Below are 19,429 nucleotides of genomic sequence, written 5' to 3'. Positions count from 1 at the left end.
ATAAAATAAAATGAGTAACCTGGAACATATATCGCCGTATCAAAGTCGCTCCTTCTCTCTCTCCACTAAACCCATGCATGTCCCGCCCTCTCGCCTCTGAAAGTCCCACCCTCTCTCTCTCCAATAACGCCCAATCAGGAGGGGGGGGTCTGACGCTCGGAGAGGATCCGCTGTTTGGCCCCTTCCCTTGTGTTGATCCTCTAACTTCTCCAAACCTCTGCTGCTGCTGAGCTCCACGATCAACTTCGCTGCTTTAAGAAGTGAGTATGAGATCCGTTAGGACTGTTCATCCACCCTCCACATGAACTGTTAGCGGTGGACCCCGTCTGAGATCAGGCTCCGGGTCCAGGTCCTGGTCGTGGACCCGGACCAGGGTTGAAGTCCTCAGAGAGCAGAGCTAAGTGGCTAAAGTTAGCATGTCTGCTGCTGTAGTTTAACTTCAACATGTTTCACAAGAGCAGGCGATATGATTCGACCTGGTGTTGATTAAAGTTCTTTAGGACGGATCGGGTTAGCTCTTTACTAATCGGAGCTTTAATGTTTTGTTCTGGACTCGTGAAGAAAGTTAGGAGACAATCTTCTGCAAACCACAAAACACACGAGCTGAACATCCATCAGAAAAACCTTCTGTTACTGATGGCCTAAAACCATTCTGTTACTGATGGATCAATACATTCTCTTAATGATGGATTAAACCATTTCCTTCATCATCTGCTCAACCCTCTGATTATAAATAATGGAACTTAAACCCAAAGTACATCCACCAAGTATGTCCACCGGCTTCATAACCTAAAGCATCCCTACACTTTGCCCCTGATATGAATCCCTCTGTGTTTTCCAGGGATTAGAGTTCTATGATACATAAATAACATAATAATACACATCCATCGGCCTACCTGGTACTCTGTTGTAACTAACAATGGCCTACAATGTGTTCCTAGCGTCTTCCACCCCAACACAGCGGTGAGTGACTCCTGTTCTCCTCAGACTGAGATGAGGCCCTCCCAGCAGCAGGGGCAGCGGGTAGAGGAGCTCTGACCGAAGGACCGCCATGTCCCCTAAGCTGCCCAGCGGGCCGGGCCGCGCGGCGGAGGATTCGGCGGTGCAGGTGGCGGTTCGCGTGCGGCCGCTGCTGCCCAAAGAGCTGCTCCACGGCCACGAGAGCTGCATCACGGTGCAGCCCGCCCAGCGCAGCCTCACCCTGGGCCACGACCGCCACTTTGCCTGCGACTTCCTGTTCGAGGAGGCGTGCTGCCAGGAGGAGGTGTACGCCGAGGCCGTCCAGCCCCTCATCGAGGCCTTCTTCCAGGGCTTCAACGCCACCGTGTTCGCCTATGGCCAAACGGGCTCCGGGAAGACCCACACCGTCGGGGAGGCCAACATCTGTAGGTCCTGATGGCATGGTGCTCTGGTGATCCCTGGAGCAGGATCTGTATGTCCTGATGGCATGGTGCTCTGGTGATCCCTGGAGCAGGATCTGTATGTCCTGATGTCATGGTGCTCTGGTGATCCCTGGAGCAGGATCTGTATGTTCTGATGGCATGGTGCTCTGGGGATCCCTGGAGCAGGATCTGTATGTCCTGATGGCATGGTGCTCTGGTGATCCCTGGAGCAGGATCTGTATGTCCTGATGGCATGGTGCTCTGGTGAAGGAGCAGGATCTGTTCTGATGGCATGGTGCTCTGGTGAAGGAGCAGGATCTGTTCTGATGGCATGGTGCTCTTGTGAAGGAGCAGGATCTGTTCTGATGGCATGGTGCTCTGGTGAAGGAGCAGGATCTGTTCTGATGGCATGGTGCTCTGGTGAAGGAGCAGGATCTGTTCTGATGGCATGGTGCTCTGGTGAAAGAGCAGGATCTGTTCTGATGGCATGGTGGCGCTCTGGTGAAGGAGCAGGATCTGTTCTGATGGCATGGTGCTCTGGTGAAGGAGCAGGATCTGTAGGTCCTGATGGCATGGTGCTCTGGTGAAGGAGCAGGATCTGTTCTGATGGCATGGTGCTCTGGTGAACCCTGGAGCAGGACCTGTTCTGATGGCATGGTGCTCTGGTGAACCCTGGAGCAGGATCTGTTCTGATGGCATGGAGGTCCTGCTGTAGAGAAGGATCTGTAGTAGGAGGTCTTAATGAGGAGGACGGGTTCGTCCCTGTTGCTTGAGAGGCATTAATTAATGTTTTGTGTCACTGGAGTCAGATTGCATATGCTTATTAGGAGGAACAAGACAATGAGTTATGACGAGTTATGATCCAAAGGGAAAAAAGGTATATTCCTCTACAAACGTAGAGGTGCATGCACGTACAATGTCCTTATGTATGTATGTATGTATACACACACACACACACACACACACACACACACACACACACACACACACACACACACACACACACACACACACACACACACTAGGGCTGAACGATTTTAAGAAAAAATTGAAATTGCGATTTTTCTGGTAGAGATTGCGGTTTCGATTTCAACCACGATTTATTTTCTTTAAATCAAGTTTCAGTATAAATTAATATAAGCAATGAATTCCATTAAGGTAATGCAATAATGAAAACTGCTGGCAACAGATTTCAAATGCAAGACTGTTTATTCAAGTACCTAAGAAACAACAACCAAAAAAGTCAAATAAAAAGGGAGCCCTCTTTCTTAAGCAAACTTGCTTCAATGGCTCATCAGCATCAAAATAATTGCACTTTTGTAAAATATAAAAAAAAACAAAAAAAACGCAGCTTTGACGATCCCAAAATCGGAATGCTTGAGATCGCGATTTTCGGTCGAAAACGATAGATCGTTCAGCCCTAACACACACACACACACACACACACACACACACACACACACACACACACACACATTTGTGCTGTCAAGCGATTAAAATATTTAATCACAATTAATCGCATTAATGTCATAGGTAACTCACGATTAATCGCAAGTACTCGCAATTTTTTTTCTATGCTAAATATCCCTTGATTTCTTTGTCCCATTATTTTTCTCATTTTAATGCTCTTATCAACATGGAGAAGGGCATCGGCTTGCCTTGTGCAAATGTTTTTTTATTGATAACAACATTGACATATACTGATCAAAACAGGACGATACAAAAAAAAAACTATAGTGCAATTAAACGATGAACATACAAACATACTGCCTTGAACATAGCAGTCAGGCTACTGCTTCTTTGTTTTGAGCCAAAGAAAAAAATTATGTATATATATATATATATATATATATTATTTTTTTTAATAAATTGCGTTAATCGCGCGATAAAAAAATTAACGCCGTTAAAAATGGCTTGCGTTAACGCCGTTAATAACGCGTTTAACTGACAGCACTAATATATATATATATATATATATATATATATATATATATATATATATATATATATATATATATATAGATATATAGATATAGATATATAGATATATAGATATAGATATACAAACGTAGAGGAATAGCCCAGAGCAGGCATTGAGATTGGTTCCTATGGCCCCTGGTGTCTGACGCGTATCTCCTCTCTCCTCAGCCTCCTTTAGGGACGAGGAGCAGGGCATCATCCCCAGGGCCGTGGCGGAGATCTTCAAGCTGCTGGACGAGAACGATCTGATGGACTTCTCGGTCCGGGTGTCCTACCTGGAGGTGCACAAGGAGGAGTTCAAGGACCTGCTGGAGGTGGAGACAGCCAGCAGGGACATCCACATCCGAGAGGACAAGGGCACCATCGGTAAGGAGGAGGTCCTCCACCACCGGCTCCTCATGGAGCCTCAGGATCCTCCAGGCACTGAGAGGTTCTGTAGTGGGGACTAAAGGTTCGGTAGTAGGGACTTAAGGTTCTGTGGGTAAACCTGTACAATGTGGGTACATTAGTTCACCATTAATTAACATTAGTCAATGCATTCATAAACATTGTTTATTTGTTTGTGTGCTTTTTTGTGTATGTATTTATGGGTGTGTGCGTATGCGTGTCTGTGTGTCTGTGTCTGCGTCTGCATATGTGTGCGCAGTGCTGTGCGGGGTGAAGGAGTGCGAGGTGGACGGTCTGGATGAGGTGCTCAGTCTGCTGGAGTCGGGGAACACGGCGCGCCACACGGGCGCCACGGCGATGAACCCGCGCTCCAGCCGCTCCCACACGGTCTTCACCCTGCAGGTGGACCAGCGGCGGGGGGGGGGCCCGCGGCCCGCCAGCCTCCACATCCTCACCTCCAAGTTCCACTTCGTGGACCTGGCGGGCTCGGAGCGCGTGCTGCGCACTGGGAACACGGGGGAGCGGCTCAAGGAGAGCATCCAGATCAACAGCGGCCTGCTGGCCCTCGGCAACGTCATCGGGGCCCTCGGGGACCCCAAGAGACGGGGCAGCCACATCCCCTACCGGGACTCCAAGATCACCAGGTGAGGCTAAAGAGAACCCAAAGGAGGGGCCGCCACACCCCCGACAGGGACCCCCAGATCCCCAGGTAGGGCTTGGGTCAGGTCCCTTGACCAGGTAGGTCGGAGCTCAGAATAGACACATCATCTGTTATCAATCCGTATCAATCAATCAATGTTCTCTCATTCGAGTCTTTTCACCTGACGTGGGAACCGCAAATGTTCTTTGCAGGCTGCTCTGCTCTTCTATGAAGCGATTGATGTGAACGTGACAGGTGACAGCTGACTGCCTCCTCTCAGGATCCTGAAGGACTCGCTGGGGGGGAATTCCAAGACGCTGATGATCGCGTGCGTCAGCCCGTCATCGGCCGACTTCGACGAGAGCCTGAACACGCTGAACTACGCCATGCGGGCGCGCAACATCCAGAACCGGCCCACCGTCAACCTCCGGGGTGAGCCGGACCGCGTGGAGGGGCTGGAGCAGCAGATCAGGGCGCTGCGCCGGGCGCTGGAGACCCGGCAGCGCTCGGAGACACGCATCATCGCCCACGCCGACCCGTACCGGAGGCCCCGGCCCGGGGACGGAGAGCCCACCAGGGCACAGAGCGCCCACTACAGGACCTGCACCGACACCGCATACAGGTCCGCAGCCCAGGGAAGCACATACTCTCTAACCCGACCTGCTCCTGTCTTACTGTCTAATCCGACCTGCTCCTGTCTTACTCTCTAACCCCGACCTGCTCCTGTCTTACTCTCTAACCCGACCTGCTCCTGTCTTACTGTCTAATCCGACCTTCTCCTGTCTTACTCTCTAACCCGACCTGCTCCTGTCTTACTGTCTAATCCGACCTGCTCCTGTCTAACTCTCTAACCCGACCTGCTCCTGTCTTACTGTCTAACCCCTACCTGCTCCTGTCTTACTGTCAAACCCCTACCTGCTCCTGTCTTACTGTTTAACCCGACCTGCTCCTGTCTTACTCTCTAACCCGACCTGCTCCTGTCTTACTCTCTAACCCAACCTGCTCCTGTCTTACTGTCTAACCCGACCTGCTCCTGTCTTTCTGTCTAACCCCTACCTGCTCCTGTTTTACTGTCTAACCCGACCTGCTCCTGTCTTACTGTCTAACCCCTACCTGCTCCTGTCTTACTCTCTAACCCGACCTGCTCCTGTCTTACTGTCTAACCCGACCTGCTCCTGTTTTACTGTCTAACGGTACCCGACCTGCTCCTGTCTTACTGTCTAACCCCTACCTGCTCCTGTCTTACTCTCTAACCCCTACCTGCTCCCGTCTTACTCTCTAACCCCTACCTGCTCCCGTCTTACTCTCTAACCCCTACCTGCTCCTGTCTTACTCTCTAACCCCTACCTGCTCCTGTCTTACTCTCTAACCCCTACCTGCTCCTGTCTTACTGTCTAACCGCTACCTGCTCCTGTCTTATTCTCTAACCCCTACCTGCTCCTGTCTTACTCTCTAACCCCTACCTGCTCCTGTCTTACTGTCTAACCCCTACCTGCTCCTGTCTTACTGTCTAACCCCTCCTGCTCCTGTCTTACCCGTTGTCTCCCCTCCAGGTTGCTGCTGGAGTTGCAGGCCGAGGGCGGCCTGAGCCCGGAGCAGGCGCAGCGGGTGAAGGAGTGGCTGGGCTCGGTGGAGGAGGAGCGCAGCGGCCTCACCAGCGCCTCGGGCCCTGACAGCGGCATCGAGAACGGCTTCATGGAGGACGGCCTGGGGCCCCGCAGGACGGCCGGCAAACCGCCAGTACAGACACGCACACGGCGCCGGCTCTAACGCCTCTAACGTTGTTATTGTGACCTCACCTTCCTTCTGACTCTATCGCTCCCCTGCTCTTAAAGTTTTCTTTACATCCCGACAAACCTATATAGATATGGATAAACTGTATATGTGTATATATATACATTTTTATATATGTTTATATATGTATGATGTAAAAGTAAAACCTTTTTTTCCGGGTGTTTGTGGCGGACGACAAACAGACCGTCAAAACCTTTACGTCTGTCTTTCTGCCTACTGGGAGACCTTTCTGTCTGTCTACTGGGAGACCTGTCTGTCTACCTACTGGGGGACCTGTCTGTCTGTCTACTGGGAGACCTGTCTACCTACCTACTGGGAGACCTGTCTGTCTACCTACTTAGGGACCTGTCTGTCTACTTACTGGTGGACCTGTCTGTCGACCTACTGGGGGACCTGTCTGTCGACCTACTGGGGGACCTGTCTGTCTACCTACTGGGGGACCTGTCTGTCTACTTACTGGGAGACCTGTCTGTCTACCTACTGGGGGACCTGTCTGTCTACTTACTGGGGGACCTGTCTGTCTACTTACTGGGGGACCTGTCTGTCTACCTACTGGGGTCCTGTCTGTCTACCTACTGGGGGACCTGTCTGTCTACTTACTGGGGGACCTGTCTGTCTACTTACTGGGGGACCTGTCTGTCTACCTACTGGGGGACCTGTCCGTCTACTTACTGGGGGACCTGTCTGTCTACTTACTGGGGAACCTGTCTGTCTACCTACTCGGGTCCTGTCTTTCTACTCACTGGGGGACCTGTCTGTCTACTTACTGGGGGACCTGTCTGTCTACCTACTGGGGGACCTGTCTGTCTACCTACTGGGGGACCTGTCTGTCTACCTACTGGGGGACCTGTCTGTCTACCTACTGGGGGACCTGTCCGTCTACTTACTGGGGGACCTGTCTGTCTACTTACTGGGAGACCTGTCTGTCTACCTACTGGGGGACCTGTCTGTCTACTTACTGGGGGACCTGTCTGTCTACTTACTGGGGGACCTGTCTGTCTACCTACTGGGGGACCTGTCCGTCTACTTACTGGGGGACCTGTCTGTCTACTTACTGGGGGACCTGTCTGTCTACCTACTCGGGTCCTGTCTGTCTACTCACTGGGGGACCTGTCTGTCTACTTACTGGGGGACCTGTCTGTCTACCTACTGGGGGACCTGTCTGTCTACCTACTGGGGGACCTGTCCGTCTACCTACTGGGGGACCTGTCCGTCTACTTACTGGGGGACCTGTCTGTCTACTTACTGGGGGACCTGTCTGTCTACCTACTGGGGTCCTGTCTGTCTACCTACTGGGGGACATGTCTGTCTACTCACTGGGGGACATGTCTGTCTACCTACTGGGGGACCTGTCTGTCTACTTACTGGGGGACCTGTCTGTCTACCTACTGGGGTCCTGTCTGTCTACTTACTGGGGGACCTGTCTGTCCGTCTACTGGGAGACCTGTCTGTCTACTTACTGGGGGACCTGTCTGTCCGTCTACTGGGAGACCTGTCTGTCTACTTACTGGGGGACCTGTCTGTCTACTCACTGGGGGACCGGCTGTGATTAAGGCCATACGGGACAGCATCATTAAAAGATGTGTCTGCTCAGTGGCTGACGGTAAAAAGGTGTTGTTAACGAGGTGTTGTGGCCCCCAGGAGCCGGAGGAGCAGTGGGGCCAGGGGCCCGACGCGGTGGGCCAGCTTCAGGGCCGCATCCAGCAGCTGGAGACGGAGAACACCGACTTCCTGGCGGCCCTCGAGGACGCCATGGAGCAGTACAAGCAGCAGGTGAGACGGGTCAGAGCAGTGGTGAGACAGGTCAGAGCAGTGGTGGGACCCGGTCTGAACAACGGAGAGGAACATTACCCCTGACTGGATTATTAATTAAGGGAGTAATTAAATACTCAACCTTAACCCCCCGACAGCAGCCCCCTAGACGATCAGAAACGATATCCTCATATTGTGTGTGTGTGTGTGTGTGTGTGTGTGTGTGTGTGTGTGTGTGTGTGTGTGTGTGTGTGTGTGTGTGTGTGTGTGTGTGTGTGTGTGTGTGTGTGTGTGTGTGTGTGTGTTCTCAGAGTGATAAGCTGCAGGAGCAGCAGGACCTGATCTCCGAGCTGCAGGTGCTGGTGTCGGCCCCCGGCCTGCTGGGCTTCAGCCAGAGGCCCCACACGGCCCCCCTGAGCGCCACGCGCCACAGCCCTTCCGGGGGCCCCCAAAGACAGGTAGGACCCCTAAAGGCTGGTAGGGCCCCAGGACAGGTAGGGCCCCTAATGACAGGTACAGGGGCCCCAGGACAGGTAGGGCCCGCCAGGACAGGTAGGGCCCCTAATGACAGGTACAGGGCCCCCAGGACAGGTAGAGGCCCCCAGGACAGGTAGGGCCCCTAATGGCAGGTACAGGGCCCCCAGGACAGGTAGAGGCCCCCAGGACAGGTAGAGGCCCCCAGGACAGGTAGAGGCCCCCCAGGACAGGTAGAGGCCCCCAGGACAGGTACAGGCCCCCAGGACAGGATGGGCCCCCAGGACAGGTAGGGCCCCTAGAGACAGGTAGAGGGCCCCCAGGTAGAGGCTGTGTGTGTTGGTTCACTCCATAGCAACATGTATATATATACCTCTTGAGAAAACATTGTGTTGGGCAGGGCATCTCTGAAGCACTACAGTCATATAATATGGTTATAATGGTCTTAAACATCTATAATAGTCTTACACATTAACACATGTAACCCGTAACAAACGAGGGCGGCTTCTGCTGAGATCCGGCCCCCCTGTAGCCCCCCCCAGCCTGACTGCGTGTTTGTTGCAGGGCAGTCCGCTGGGCTCCCTCAGCAACGGCTGCTACCTTGAGGACCCCCCCGGGTTCCCCCACGGCCTCCTCCTGGAGGAGCAGGACATCCCCGAGGAGGACGACATCGACGAGGAGGAGGCTCAGCTCCTGATGCGAGAGAGGAGGAGGTGAGCTCCGCGACGTCCTTCTTGCTCCTGGTCTCCCCTGTCCTCTGCGCTGTGTGCCGATAAGTCTGTCCTCTCTCCAGACAGACAGACATCACCTGGTCCAAGAAGAACATGCTCTGTGGAGGACCGCTCTCGGGGGTCAAAGGTCAGACGTCACAGCCGTCCGGGCTGGACCATCTCTCCGCCTCCGTCCGACGCTTCTGTAAGGGTTCTAAAACATGCTGAGCCGTTAGTTCATACAAAGATCCCCGTGTCTCACACAAGCTGTGGTGTTGTTGAGGAATTAGTATGGTGGAAACACCTTTTCTTCATCTAATACCCTATCTTTATGAGCTTCCTTATAAGTTATCTTCCTTCCACCTCCCTTTCTGCTGACACTAGTATTAACCGTCTCTCTGTGATCCCCTGGGCTCTCTGCAGCCCACTCCAGCGTGGGCTGCTCCTCGGTGAGGGACAGTCTGAGGAGCCTGGAGGGCCAGGGCCTGGTGCAGGCCCAGCAGAAGATCAGGGAGCTGTCCGTCACCATCCGCATGAAGGAGGAGCTCATCAAGGAGCTGGTGAAGACCGGTACGGAGCGCCTCAAACCAGTCTAACCCAGCGCTCAATGAACCTTATCTCCTGTGTCGTTAAAGGACTCTCTAAATGTACTTTATCCACTGTATCGATATAGTACATGTACTCACTCATGATGCTAAAGCTGAACCGAGGTTCTAGGTAACAGGATGTGAGGTTCTAGGTAACAGGAACAGGATGTGTGGTTCTAAGTAGCAGGATGTGAAGTTCTAGGTAACGGGATGTGTGGTTCTAGGTAACTGGATGTGAGGTTCTAGTAACAGGATGTGTGTACCCCAGGCCAGGGCGCCCAGGCGCTGAACCGGCAGTACAGCTGTAAGATCTCGTCCCTGGAGCGGGAGGCGGGGGGCGCGCGGCAGGAGGTGCTGGAGGCGCAGCGGCAGCTACAAGACGTGGAGCGGCAGGAGAGGGAGACGCGCACCCCCGACCGCAGTCGCGCCCTGGAATGCCGCCGCAAGGTTGCCGCCGCGCAGAGCAAGGTCCAGGTAAGCTCTGCCACGGTCCAGTCTTCACACCTTGCTGACTCTGATGCTGCTGACTCTGACCCCATGTGTGCTGACCTCTGACCCAGTGCGTGCTGACCTCTGGCGCCTGCAGGTGCTGAGCCAGCGGCAGCGGGACACGGCGCGGCTGGCCTCGCTGCCGGCGCAGAGCGAGCGCCGCGTGTCGGAGCTGGAGCGCAGCGTGCGCAGCATGCGGCAGCAGCAGGAGACTCTGCAGCGCCGGCTCCGGCTTGAGAGCCAGCAGAAGAGACGGCTGGAGACCGAGATGCAGCGCAGGACGCACCGCGTCAAGGTGGGGGGAGGGCATTTGGATGGCAGAAACACAATGTTCCCTGACATCACAAACTCAGGTCCCCTGCTTTCCCCTTGTTTCCCCTGCTGTCTCCTCATGTCTCCTCACGTCCCCTGCTGTCTCCTGCTGTCTCCTCTTTCTCCTCTGTCGCCTGCTGTCTCCTCATGTCTCCTCATGTCCCCATGTGTCTCCTCGGCCCCCAGGAGCTGGAGATGAAGAACGAGCAGCAGCAGAAGATCCTCCGCATCAAGACGGAGGAGATCGCCGCCTTCCAGCGGCAGAGACGCAGTGGCAGCAACGGCTCCGTCATCTCCCTGGAAGAGCAGCAGGTGCTGAGAGGAGGAGCACGTAGAAGAGCACGTTGAGGAGCACGTTGAGGCGACTTAGTGGAAAACGTTGAGGAGCACGTAGAGGAGCACGTTGAGGAGCCCTAGAAGAGCACGTTGAGGCTAGAGTTGTTCCGATTCCGATACCAGTATCGGAAATGTCTCCGATACTGCCGAAAATGCTGGTATCGGTATCGGCGAGTACTGGAGTCCAGGCACCTCCGATACCACGTAATTTATTAAAATAGAAAGCTATTTACTGGTTAGCTCCGTTAGCGCTGACACAGTTCTTCTTCGCGGCTCTTAAAACAGTTGCGCTGTGCTGCCATCTGCAGCCTGCTGTTTTAGAGGGGCGAAGAAGAATTGATCACCTGTCAATCAAGGAGCTAGCGTTATCATGTCGGCGGTGTGGCAATATTTCACGCTGGATGCTCCCACCAGCAAGACTGCGACATGCAACGTATGCCGTGAAAAGATTTCCAGGGGTGGCACGAGTGTTGCTAATTTCAACACTAGCAACTTAATAAAACACTTGAAGACGCGTCACGCTAAAGAGCACGACGAGGGGGTGGGACCCACTGACGCTACAGACCTATTAGAGCAGTGCCAGTGGGTGGGACTTCACCAGCAGAAACTAACATCCACAGCGTCTGAAGCTAAGATAACAGAGGCTGTTGATAAAACTGAAGTACATTGGCGGAGGGTACTGGATCTGACATAGAAGATGGCTCCATGCAAAAGTTCACCATTTCGAAAGAAATACAAACGAGGACTACCGTATTTTCCGTACTATAAGGCACACCGGATTATAAGGCGCACCTTTAATGAATGGCCTATTTTAGAACTGTTTTCATATATAGGGCGCACCGGATTATTAGGCGCATAGCATAGACAAGACCGAGCTGTGCTATTATATAGAGAATGTCAACAAAACAGTCAGATAAAGTCAAACTTTATTAAGCGTTCTGACAACTCCGGTCACTCCCATGGTAACGATGTTCAAACGTTAATGTGCATATTAACAATATCTGATCAATATCTCTTAACAATAAGCTCACCTTTTCAGTTCATTCCCCGTCTACGAATTCCTCGAATTCTTGTGTGTGCGAATTGAACAGTTGGGCGAGTAGGCTACGGCATCCAACATGCCCGGATTCCTCTCGTCATTATCCGAGTCATTGTCGCTGTTGTTGCCTGGCAGTTCAGTGATTATTCCTGCCTTCGTGAAAGCTTGGACCACAGTGGAGACTGTTATATCAGCCCAGGCATCCACGATCCATTGGCAGATAGTGGCGTAAGTCTCCCCGTCTTGGTGACGTGTGTTCGCCTTCTTGGCCCCGTCCACACAAAGCCGATTTTTTGGGTGAAACCGCATAAAAAAAACGCTTTTGGTGGACACGGCCTACGGCCACACCAAACGCGTGTAACGTGCCTAACTTGTCGCTTGATCATTGTGTGTCACAAAAATTGGTTCAACGCGCCAAGGCGCCTGTGGCTGCGCTGGATTTAGGAGTCCGAGGTAGGAAACCCAAACGCCGCCATGTTTGGGTGCATGATAGAGTTTAGATCGGGTTAGATTAAATAATCTCGGATATAAATAACAATAATATAGTCCGCCAAGACGTTGAGGTTGCTTAGCAACCAGAGACGCTGTCCATGCAAGTGAATGGAGCGTTCCCTCTTCGTCATAACTATAAAAAAAAACATCCTTCAAATTCAACGAGCGAACATTATGAAATTAAAATGCACATTTCTTGCTAAAAATGTTTACATAAACGCATTTAATGGCGTAACTATGTTACTATTTCCACCCAGAATAAGGAAAGATGACGGCCGTATGCTTCTGTGCAAGCGTCACTACTCTAGTGACGTCGGTTCAAGCTCCACGCTGATTTGTTCCATTAGTAGATGGAACAAGGAGGTGTCCGATAGGCGGAGATGATCAGCGGGAGTGGCCGCCAGCGAAGCTGTGCATGGTGGGAGTTGTTGTCTTCAATCCACAAGCGCCAAAAAGTCACTTTCTGCCTTTTCTCGGTCAAGGCGGTGTCACGTTAAAATTGTACCGGGGGCGAAAATTGTACCGGCCTACGTCATCGTTTGTTTACATCCTGACAACCTGACAACCTGCCCTGCAACAGACGACGCGATGCAGAAAACATGTTTCCAAACGACGAAATAACATAATACAGATAGCGGATCGCTATCTGAATTATGATAGATAGCGATAACACTTGTTTTTACTTTATATTTGTATTGTATTTAATTGTTTAATCGAAACAATAAAGAAAATTGCCCGCAAAACGGGCGATCGCGTCAAATGACGCGTCAAATCACGTAGGAAGGTTCTTGAACATTCTAGACTGAAACCTGCTTAAAACACTCAGTTTACTAGCTAAATTCGATTAAACAATTCAATACAATACAAATATAAAGTAAAAACAAGTGTTTTCTAGCGATCCGTTATCTGTATTATGTTTCAAGAACCCTCCTACGTCATTTGACGCGATCGCCCGTTTCGCGGGCAAAACATTGTCATTTGACGCGATCGCCCGTTTCGCGGGCAATTTTTTTTACTGTTTCGATTAAACAATTAAATACAATACAAATATAAAGTAAAAACAAGTGTTATCGCTATCTATCATAATACAGATAGCGATCCGCTATCTGTATTATGTTATTTCGTCGTTTGGAAACATGTTTTCTGCAACGCGTCGTCTGTTGCCGGGCAGGTTGTCAGGATGTAAACAAACGATGACGTAGGCCGGTACAATTTTCGCCCCCGGTACAATTTTAACGTGACAGCGGCACCAAATTAGAATTTTATTTTATTATTCGACTACATATAGGACCCAATTTCAATACATATTCATGTCTGCACCGGTGATGCAGACATGATGCAGAATGCTCCTTTCAAGATATTGTGGCTACACTTTATTAATTAATTAATATTAATTAATTTGCCTTATTCATTCATTCATTTACAAAGGGTTTAACCTGACCCAGGCCTTACCACAATGATAATCATATCACAGTCATTTTTGTAACATACTGGTATCGGTACTCGGTATCGGCCGATACCCACAGCATAAGTATCGGAATCGGTATCGGGAGGGAAAAAATGGTATCGGAACATCTCTAGTTGAGGCAACCTAGAGGAGCACGTTGAGGAGCACATTGAGGAGCACGTTGAGGAGCACGTTGAGGAGCCCTAGAGGAGCACGTTGAGGAGCCCTAGAGGAGCACGTTGAGGAGCACGTTGAGGAGCACGTTGAGGAGCACGTTGAGGAGCACGTTGAGGAGCACGTTGAGGAGCAATAGAGGAGCATGTTGAGGAGCAATAGAGGATTATGTTGAGGAGCAATAGAGGAGCACGTAGAGGTACGGCGGACCACACCCCACTGACTCCCTCTCTTCTCCTGTGGGCAGAAGATCGAAGAGCAGAAGCGGTGGCTGGACGAGGAGATGGAGCGAGTGCTGGAGCAGAGGAGAGGGCTGGAGGACCTGGAGGGGGAGCTCACCAAGAGGGAGCAGATCCTGGCCAAGAAGGAGGCTCTGCTGCAGGAGAGGAGCGGCCTGGAGACCAAGAGGCTGCGCTCCAGCCAGGTACCACTCCCCCACTCCCCCACTCCCCCACTCCCCCACTCACTCACTCACTCACTCACTCACTCACTCACTCACTCACTCACTCACTCACTCACTCACTCACTCACTCACTCACGTCCCAAAGATCCGTGATCTCACGTCCCAAAGATCCGTGATCTCATTGTGGTCCAGTCTGTCAGTGGACCTGGAAAACCTCTCCAGAGCCATGGTTCTCTGATCACGTTCCTGCCGTATCAGTCAGGCTTTGTCCTCGTTGAACAACCCCCCCCGTTCCCCCCTGTTCCCCTCAGGCCCTCAGTAAGGACCTGGTGACGCTGTCGGGACGCATTGAGTCCCTGGAGCGGGAGCTGAGCCAGCGGGATGGGCTACTGCGGAGCAGCAGCGCTCAGGACTCCCAACAGATCCGCACCGAGATCTCCACCCTGCGCGGGGAAAAGGACACGCTGCTGAAGCAGAGGGTGGAGCTGGACGACAAGCTGAGGCAGGGTAGCCTGCTGTCTCCAGAGGTACGGCCCCTGGCAGTCATGCCCCGGGCAGTCGGGCCTCTGAGAGTCGGGCCCCTGTTTACTGCTGGTATCACTTAGGTCCACACTGAGGTTACATGAAGTCCTTAGGAGATGCTCTCCTCAAGAGACACTCAGTAGATATGGAGATGCAGGTCTGGATGCTCCATCAGTTCTTCTTCCAGTAATACTGGAGAGGCTGGAGACGTTGAGGTCCAATCGTTCTGAGTCTCAAAGGGCTTCACAGACCGCGTGTTCATGAAGAGCGCTGTTTTTTGTATGAAGTGTGGAGCTGACCTCTGACCTTCCCCTGCCCCCAGGAGGAGCGCACGCTGTTCCAGCTGGACGAGGCGATCGAGGCTCTGGACGCAGCCATCGAGTACAAGAACGAGGCCATCAGCCAGAGGCAGAGGCAGCTGCGGGCCTCGGCCAGCATGCTGTCCCAGTGGGAGATGAACCTCATGGCCAAGCTCAGCTACCTGTCGGCCTCGGAGACCCGCGCACTGCTCTGCAAGTACTTCGACAAGGTCTGTGTCTCCTGCTGTCACTCAAACTGTTTGATAAGGTCTGTGTCTCCTGCTGTCACTCAAACTGTTTGATAAGGTCTGTGTCTCCTGCTGTCACTCAAACTGTTTGACAAGGTCTGTGTCTCCTGCTGTCACTCAAACTGTTTGACAAAGTCTGTGTCTCCTGCTGTCACTCAAACTGTTTGTAAGGTCTGTGTCTTCTGCTGTCACTCAAACTGTAAACAAGGTCTGAGTCTCCTGCTGTCACTCAAACTGTTTGATAAGGTCTGTGTCTCCCGCTGTCACTCAACTGTAAACAAGGTCGGTGGACTAGTTTTCAGTTCATTACATTGTCCAATGCACTTCTTTGATCTATTGATGAAATATCAATAAAATTACATCAACTTTGATCAGAAAATATTTGCTGGCTGCCATCCATCCAAGACATGGACATGTTGTGTTTGGCCCTTGGGTAAGGGTTAGGCTAAGGGTAAGGGTTAGGGATAGGGTTAGAACTATAACCCGCTGATAGGACATGTTGTTGGCTAACCGCCTGGGGGGTACCCTAACCCAGGCGGTTAGGGTACGGGTTAGGCTAAGAGTTCTAACCCGCTGATGGAACATGTCGCTCTACCAGGTGGTGTCGCTGCGGGAGGAGGAGCGGAAGCTGCAGCTAGCGCTGGCGGACCTGGAGATGCATCTGGAGGAGCAGCAGCGGCTTGTGGCGTGGCTGGAGAACGCGCTGGACCGCTCGGCGCTAGACACGGACCGGCGCCTCACCCAGCAGCAGAAGGAGCACGAGCGCAGCGTGCAGCTGCTGCTGCAGCAGTGCCGAGGTGAGGCGACGGCCAGTCCATGTCCCCATTAGTCTGTGTCCCCATAAGTCCATGTCCCCATAAGTCTGTGTCCAAATAAGTCCTTGTCTCCATAAGTCTGTTTTCCCATAAGTCCGTGTCCCCATAGGTCCGTGTCCCCATAGGTCCATGTCCCCATAGGTCCATGTCCCCATATGTCTGTGTCCCCATATGTCTGTGTCGCCATAAGTCTGTGTCCCCATAGGTCCATGTCCCCATAGGTCTGTGTCCCCATTAGTCTGTTCCTATAAGTCTGCGTCCCCATCATTCTGTCCCCATCAGTCTGTGTCCCCATAAGTCTGTGTCTTCATTAGTCTGTGTCTTCATTAGTCCGTGTCCCCATTAGTCCGTGTCCCCATTAGTCCATGTCCCCATAAATCTGTGTCCCCATCAGTCTGTCCCAAAAAGTCCATTCCCCCATGCAGTAAGTTCATGTCCTCATTAGTCAGTGTCTACATGAGTCAGTGTCTCCATAACTCTGTGTCCCCATAAGTCCCTGTCCCCATAAGTCTGTGTCCTCATAAGTCTTTGTCTCCGTTACCATGGAGTTGTGTGTGTGTGTGTGTGTTCGCCGTCCCCAGAGCAAATGGACGAGGGTCTGGCGGGGCGGCAGCGGCAGTATGAGGGCTGGATCCACAGCCTCAGCACGGAGCTAAACCACTTCAAGGCCTCCAACCTGGAGCTCAGCGGGCGGCTCAGGGAGCTGGCGGCCCCCAGTGGCCAGCCAAGGGACTACACCAGAGGTGACCAATCACAGGTTTATTCTGACACACACAATCCTGTCACTGTATCTTTGAATGGCTTTGGATATTAAAATGGTGCCACCCTTTTGAGAGTTTTGCTTTGATGAGCCACTGGACGCCTAGCATTGACTATCTTAGCGTGGACTAGCCTAGCATCGACTAGCCTAGCATTCACTAGCCTAGCGTTCACTAGTCTAGCGCTGACTAGCCTAGCATTCACTAGCCTAGCATTGACTAGCAGGGACTAGCCTAGCGTTGGCCAGCAGAGTGATGATGCTTTGTGTCCCCAGGGAGCAGCGGCGGCGGCGGCGAGACACCGTCTCCCCGCAGGCCGGAAGACGAGTCGCTCCGGGCGCGGGCCCGGGAGGAGATGAGGGAGCTGGTGAACGCCCCGCTGCCCTCCTCCTGGCGGCGCTCCTCCCTCCCCTCCGAGGAGCCCCCTCCCGTCATAGAGGAGCTGCGGTGGCGGTCTCCCGCGGAGGCCCCCGCGCCGTGCCCCGGGCCCTGGGCCGGGACCCCATCCCTGGGGACCCCCTCCCTGCCCCTGGTGAAGCCCCGCCGCGAGTCCCGCCGGAGCAGCCTCAACACGGGCCCCCTGATGGCCCCCAGCCCCCTGATCGACGTGCGGAGGAACCCCATCTAGGCGCCTTCTATCTTTCTATGTATTTTTTTAATGACTGGTTGGAGGCGGTTCAGTGTGTGAGTTCTCCCTCCAGGCGATCGACTCCCAGCTCAGCTAGAGGTCACTCTCCTCACTCCCCTCTGATCTGAGCTGCTGCTGCCTATGCTCCTCTCTGTTCTCTATCGCTCACCACCTGGGTCTTCATGGTTCACCTTTGTGTGGCTCCGGAGGTGAACCGCACACCAGAAGGTTTCTAGTTCGACTACCGGCTCCTCCTAGACGAGTGTCGAGGTGTCCCTGAGCGAGACGCCTCACCCTGACTGCTCCCGTCGAGCTGGCTTTCGCACTGTGTGGTGGACACGCCGTTGTTGTATGAATGAATGTTTGGGATGTGTTTATGAGTAAATGTAAATGGACTGCATTTATATAGCGCTTTTCTAACCATTGGCCACTCAAAGCGCTTTACAATATTGCCTCACATTCACCATTCACACACACATTCACGCACCGACGGCGGAGTCAACCATGCAAGGCGACAGCCAGCTCGTCGGGAGCTAACAGTCAGGGTTAGGTGCCTTGCTCAAGGACACCTCGACACTCAGCTAGGAGGAGCCGGGGATCGAACCAACAACCTTCAGGTTACCAGCCAACCCGCTCTACCTCCTGAGTTACTGTGACCCGAGTGTTGGTGAATGACTTAGGATCTGCTGTCTGTATAAATCAGTCCATTTACCAGTAAATCAAACCCTCCTCTTGGATCATGTATAGCCTGTTCAACTCTTTTATAGTGTATAATAAACCAGTATTTTTCTTTTATTTTTTGTATTGCTTCGTTTCTGCTGTGAATGAAGTCAGATGTCCTCTGAAACAACCGCTTGGCCAATGATTGGGACCTCGTTATTCTATTCGATGTGAGGAGGACATGATCCACCACAAGAGGGCAGCAAATCTCAAAGCGGCATCCATCAGATTACACCCAGGATGGATAATAAGCGTGAACCCAGAAGTTCCAGGGGCCTCATGTACTAAGACTTGCGTGGATTTCATACTGAAACTTGGCGTACGCCAAAACCCTGAAACTGTTTTACGCACAAATAAATTCAGATGCATCAAAGTGTGCGAACGCATGGATCCAAGCACGTTTCTTTTGTACATCTCAATCAACGTGGAATTGAGCGCATATGCCGAGGTGCCAAACTCCTCCCTGTCCACGCCCTCATTTAAGTATGCAATTTCATTTAAATAGGCCTCTGGACCTGAGATTCACCTCTTAATCCGATCAGCTGGCACCATGAACAGAGGCAAAAAACGAAACTTCACGGAGTCCGAGCTCGAGATTTTGCTCCACGAGGTAGAAATGCGCAAGCATATTTGGAACCCTGTCAACAGGGATAAATGCAAAACAAAAGAGAAGTGAGTGGGAGCGTGTTTGCGAGGCCGTCAATGCAGTGGGGTCTCAGCAGCGCACACACTCTGAAATTAAAAAAAAGTGGTCAGACCTCAAGGTGGAGGTGAAGCGGAGGGTTTCTGCCCACCCCCGAAGCGTGACCGCAACAGGAGGGGGGACGGGAGTGGGCGGGGGAACTCTCCCCCTTCGATTTGAGAGTGGCCGCTTTGATCGGTGACACCAGTGGAGTAGCCAGAAACTAGTGGTGTTCCTGTTTTTTTTTTCAAATTTATTAACTCCAAAATAATACATTAACCATGTATTTTAACAGAGAACAAATGCAACCGCTGCAAAACATAAAGGGACGCAGTGCCCAGAGATGAAGAACACATAGA

At 52.3% G+C, this 19,429-nt stretch overlaps 1 protein-coding gene across 3 annotated transcripts; it reads left to right on the top strand.

Moving 5' to 3' along the window:
- The first annotated feature begins 148 nt into the window (after positions 1 to 148).
- kif7 (kinesin family member 7) lies at positions 149 to 18,776 on the top strand. 3 transcript variants are annotated; one of them, XM_056607200.1, is made up of 20 exons: positions 149 to 260; positions 988 to 1,385; positions 3,531 to 3,728; positions 4,009 to 4,393; positions 4,670 to 5,011; positions 5,943 to 6,129; positions 7,825 to 7,956; positions 8,247 to 8,393; positions 8,974 to 9,122; positions 9,203 to 9,324; positions 9,543 to 9,689; positions 9,975 to 10,180; positions 10,293 to 10,490; positions 10,694 to 10,819; positions 14,243 to 14,419; positions 14,710 to 14,925; positions 15,243 to 15,449; positions 16,066 to 16,264; positions 16,864 to 17,025; positions 17,316 to 18,776. In XM_056607200.1, exons 2-20 carry the CDS (start codon positions 1,052 to 1,054, stop codon positions 17,666 to 17,668), a joined length of 3,987 nt encoding a protein of 1,328 aa, XP_056463175.1. In that variant the 5' UTR covers positions 149 to 260; positions 988 to 1,051; the 3' UTR covers positions 17,669 to 18,776. The 3 variants fall into 3 exon arrangements, with proteins under 3 accessions (XP_056463175.1, XP_056463176.1, XP_056463174.1); XM_056607201.1 differs by having other exon boundaries at positions 942 to 1,385; positions 14,246 to 14,419; XM_056607199.1 differs by having other exon boundaries at positions 942 to 1,385.
- Positions 18,777 to 19,429: the final 653 nt, after the last annotated feature.

The sequence above is a fragment of the Gadus chalcogrammus genome, chromosome 14 (assembly GCF_026213295.1).
Source record: "Gadus chalcogrammus isolate NIFS_2021 chromosome 14, NIFS_Gcha_1.0, whole genome shotgun sequence".
Classification (NCBI taxonomy): domain Eukaryota; kingdom Metazoa; phylum Chordata; class Actinopteri; order Gadiformes; family Gadidae; genus Gadus; species Gadus chalcogrammus.
Note: the sequence above shows the minus strand (reverse complement) of the source record. Positions and strands in the feature narration are given on the sequence as shown.

Coding starts and splice junctions, on each gene's coding strand:
- kif7 (XM_056607200.1), top strand. CDS start 1,052: ATGTCCCCTAAGCTGCCCAGCGGGCCGGGCCGCGCGGCGGAGGATTCG. Junction 4,394..4,669: donor CGGGACTCCAAGATCACCAG/GTGAGGCTAAAG, acceptor GCCTCCTCTCAG/GATCCTGAAGGACTCGCTGG. Junction 9,325..9,542: donor CGCCTCCGTCCGACGCTTCT/GTAAGGGTTCTA, acceptor GGCTCTCTGCAG/CCCACTCCAGCGTGGGCTGC.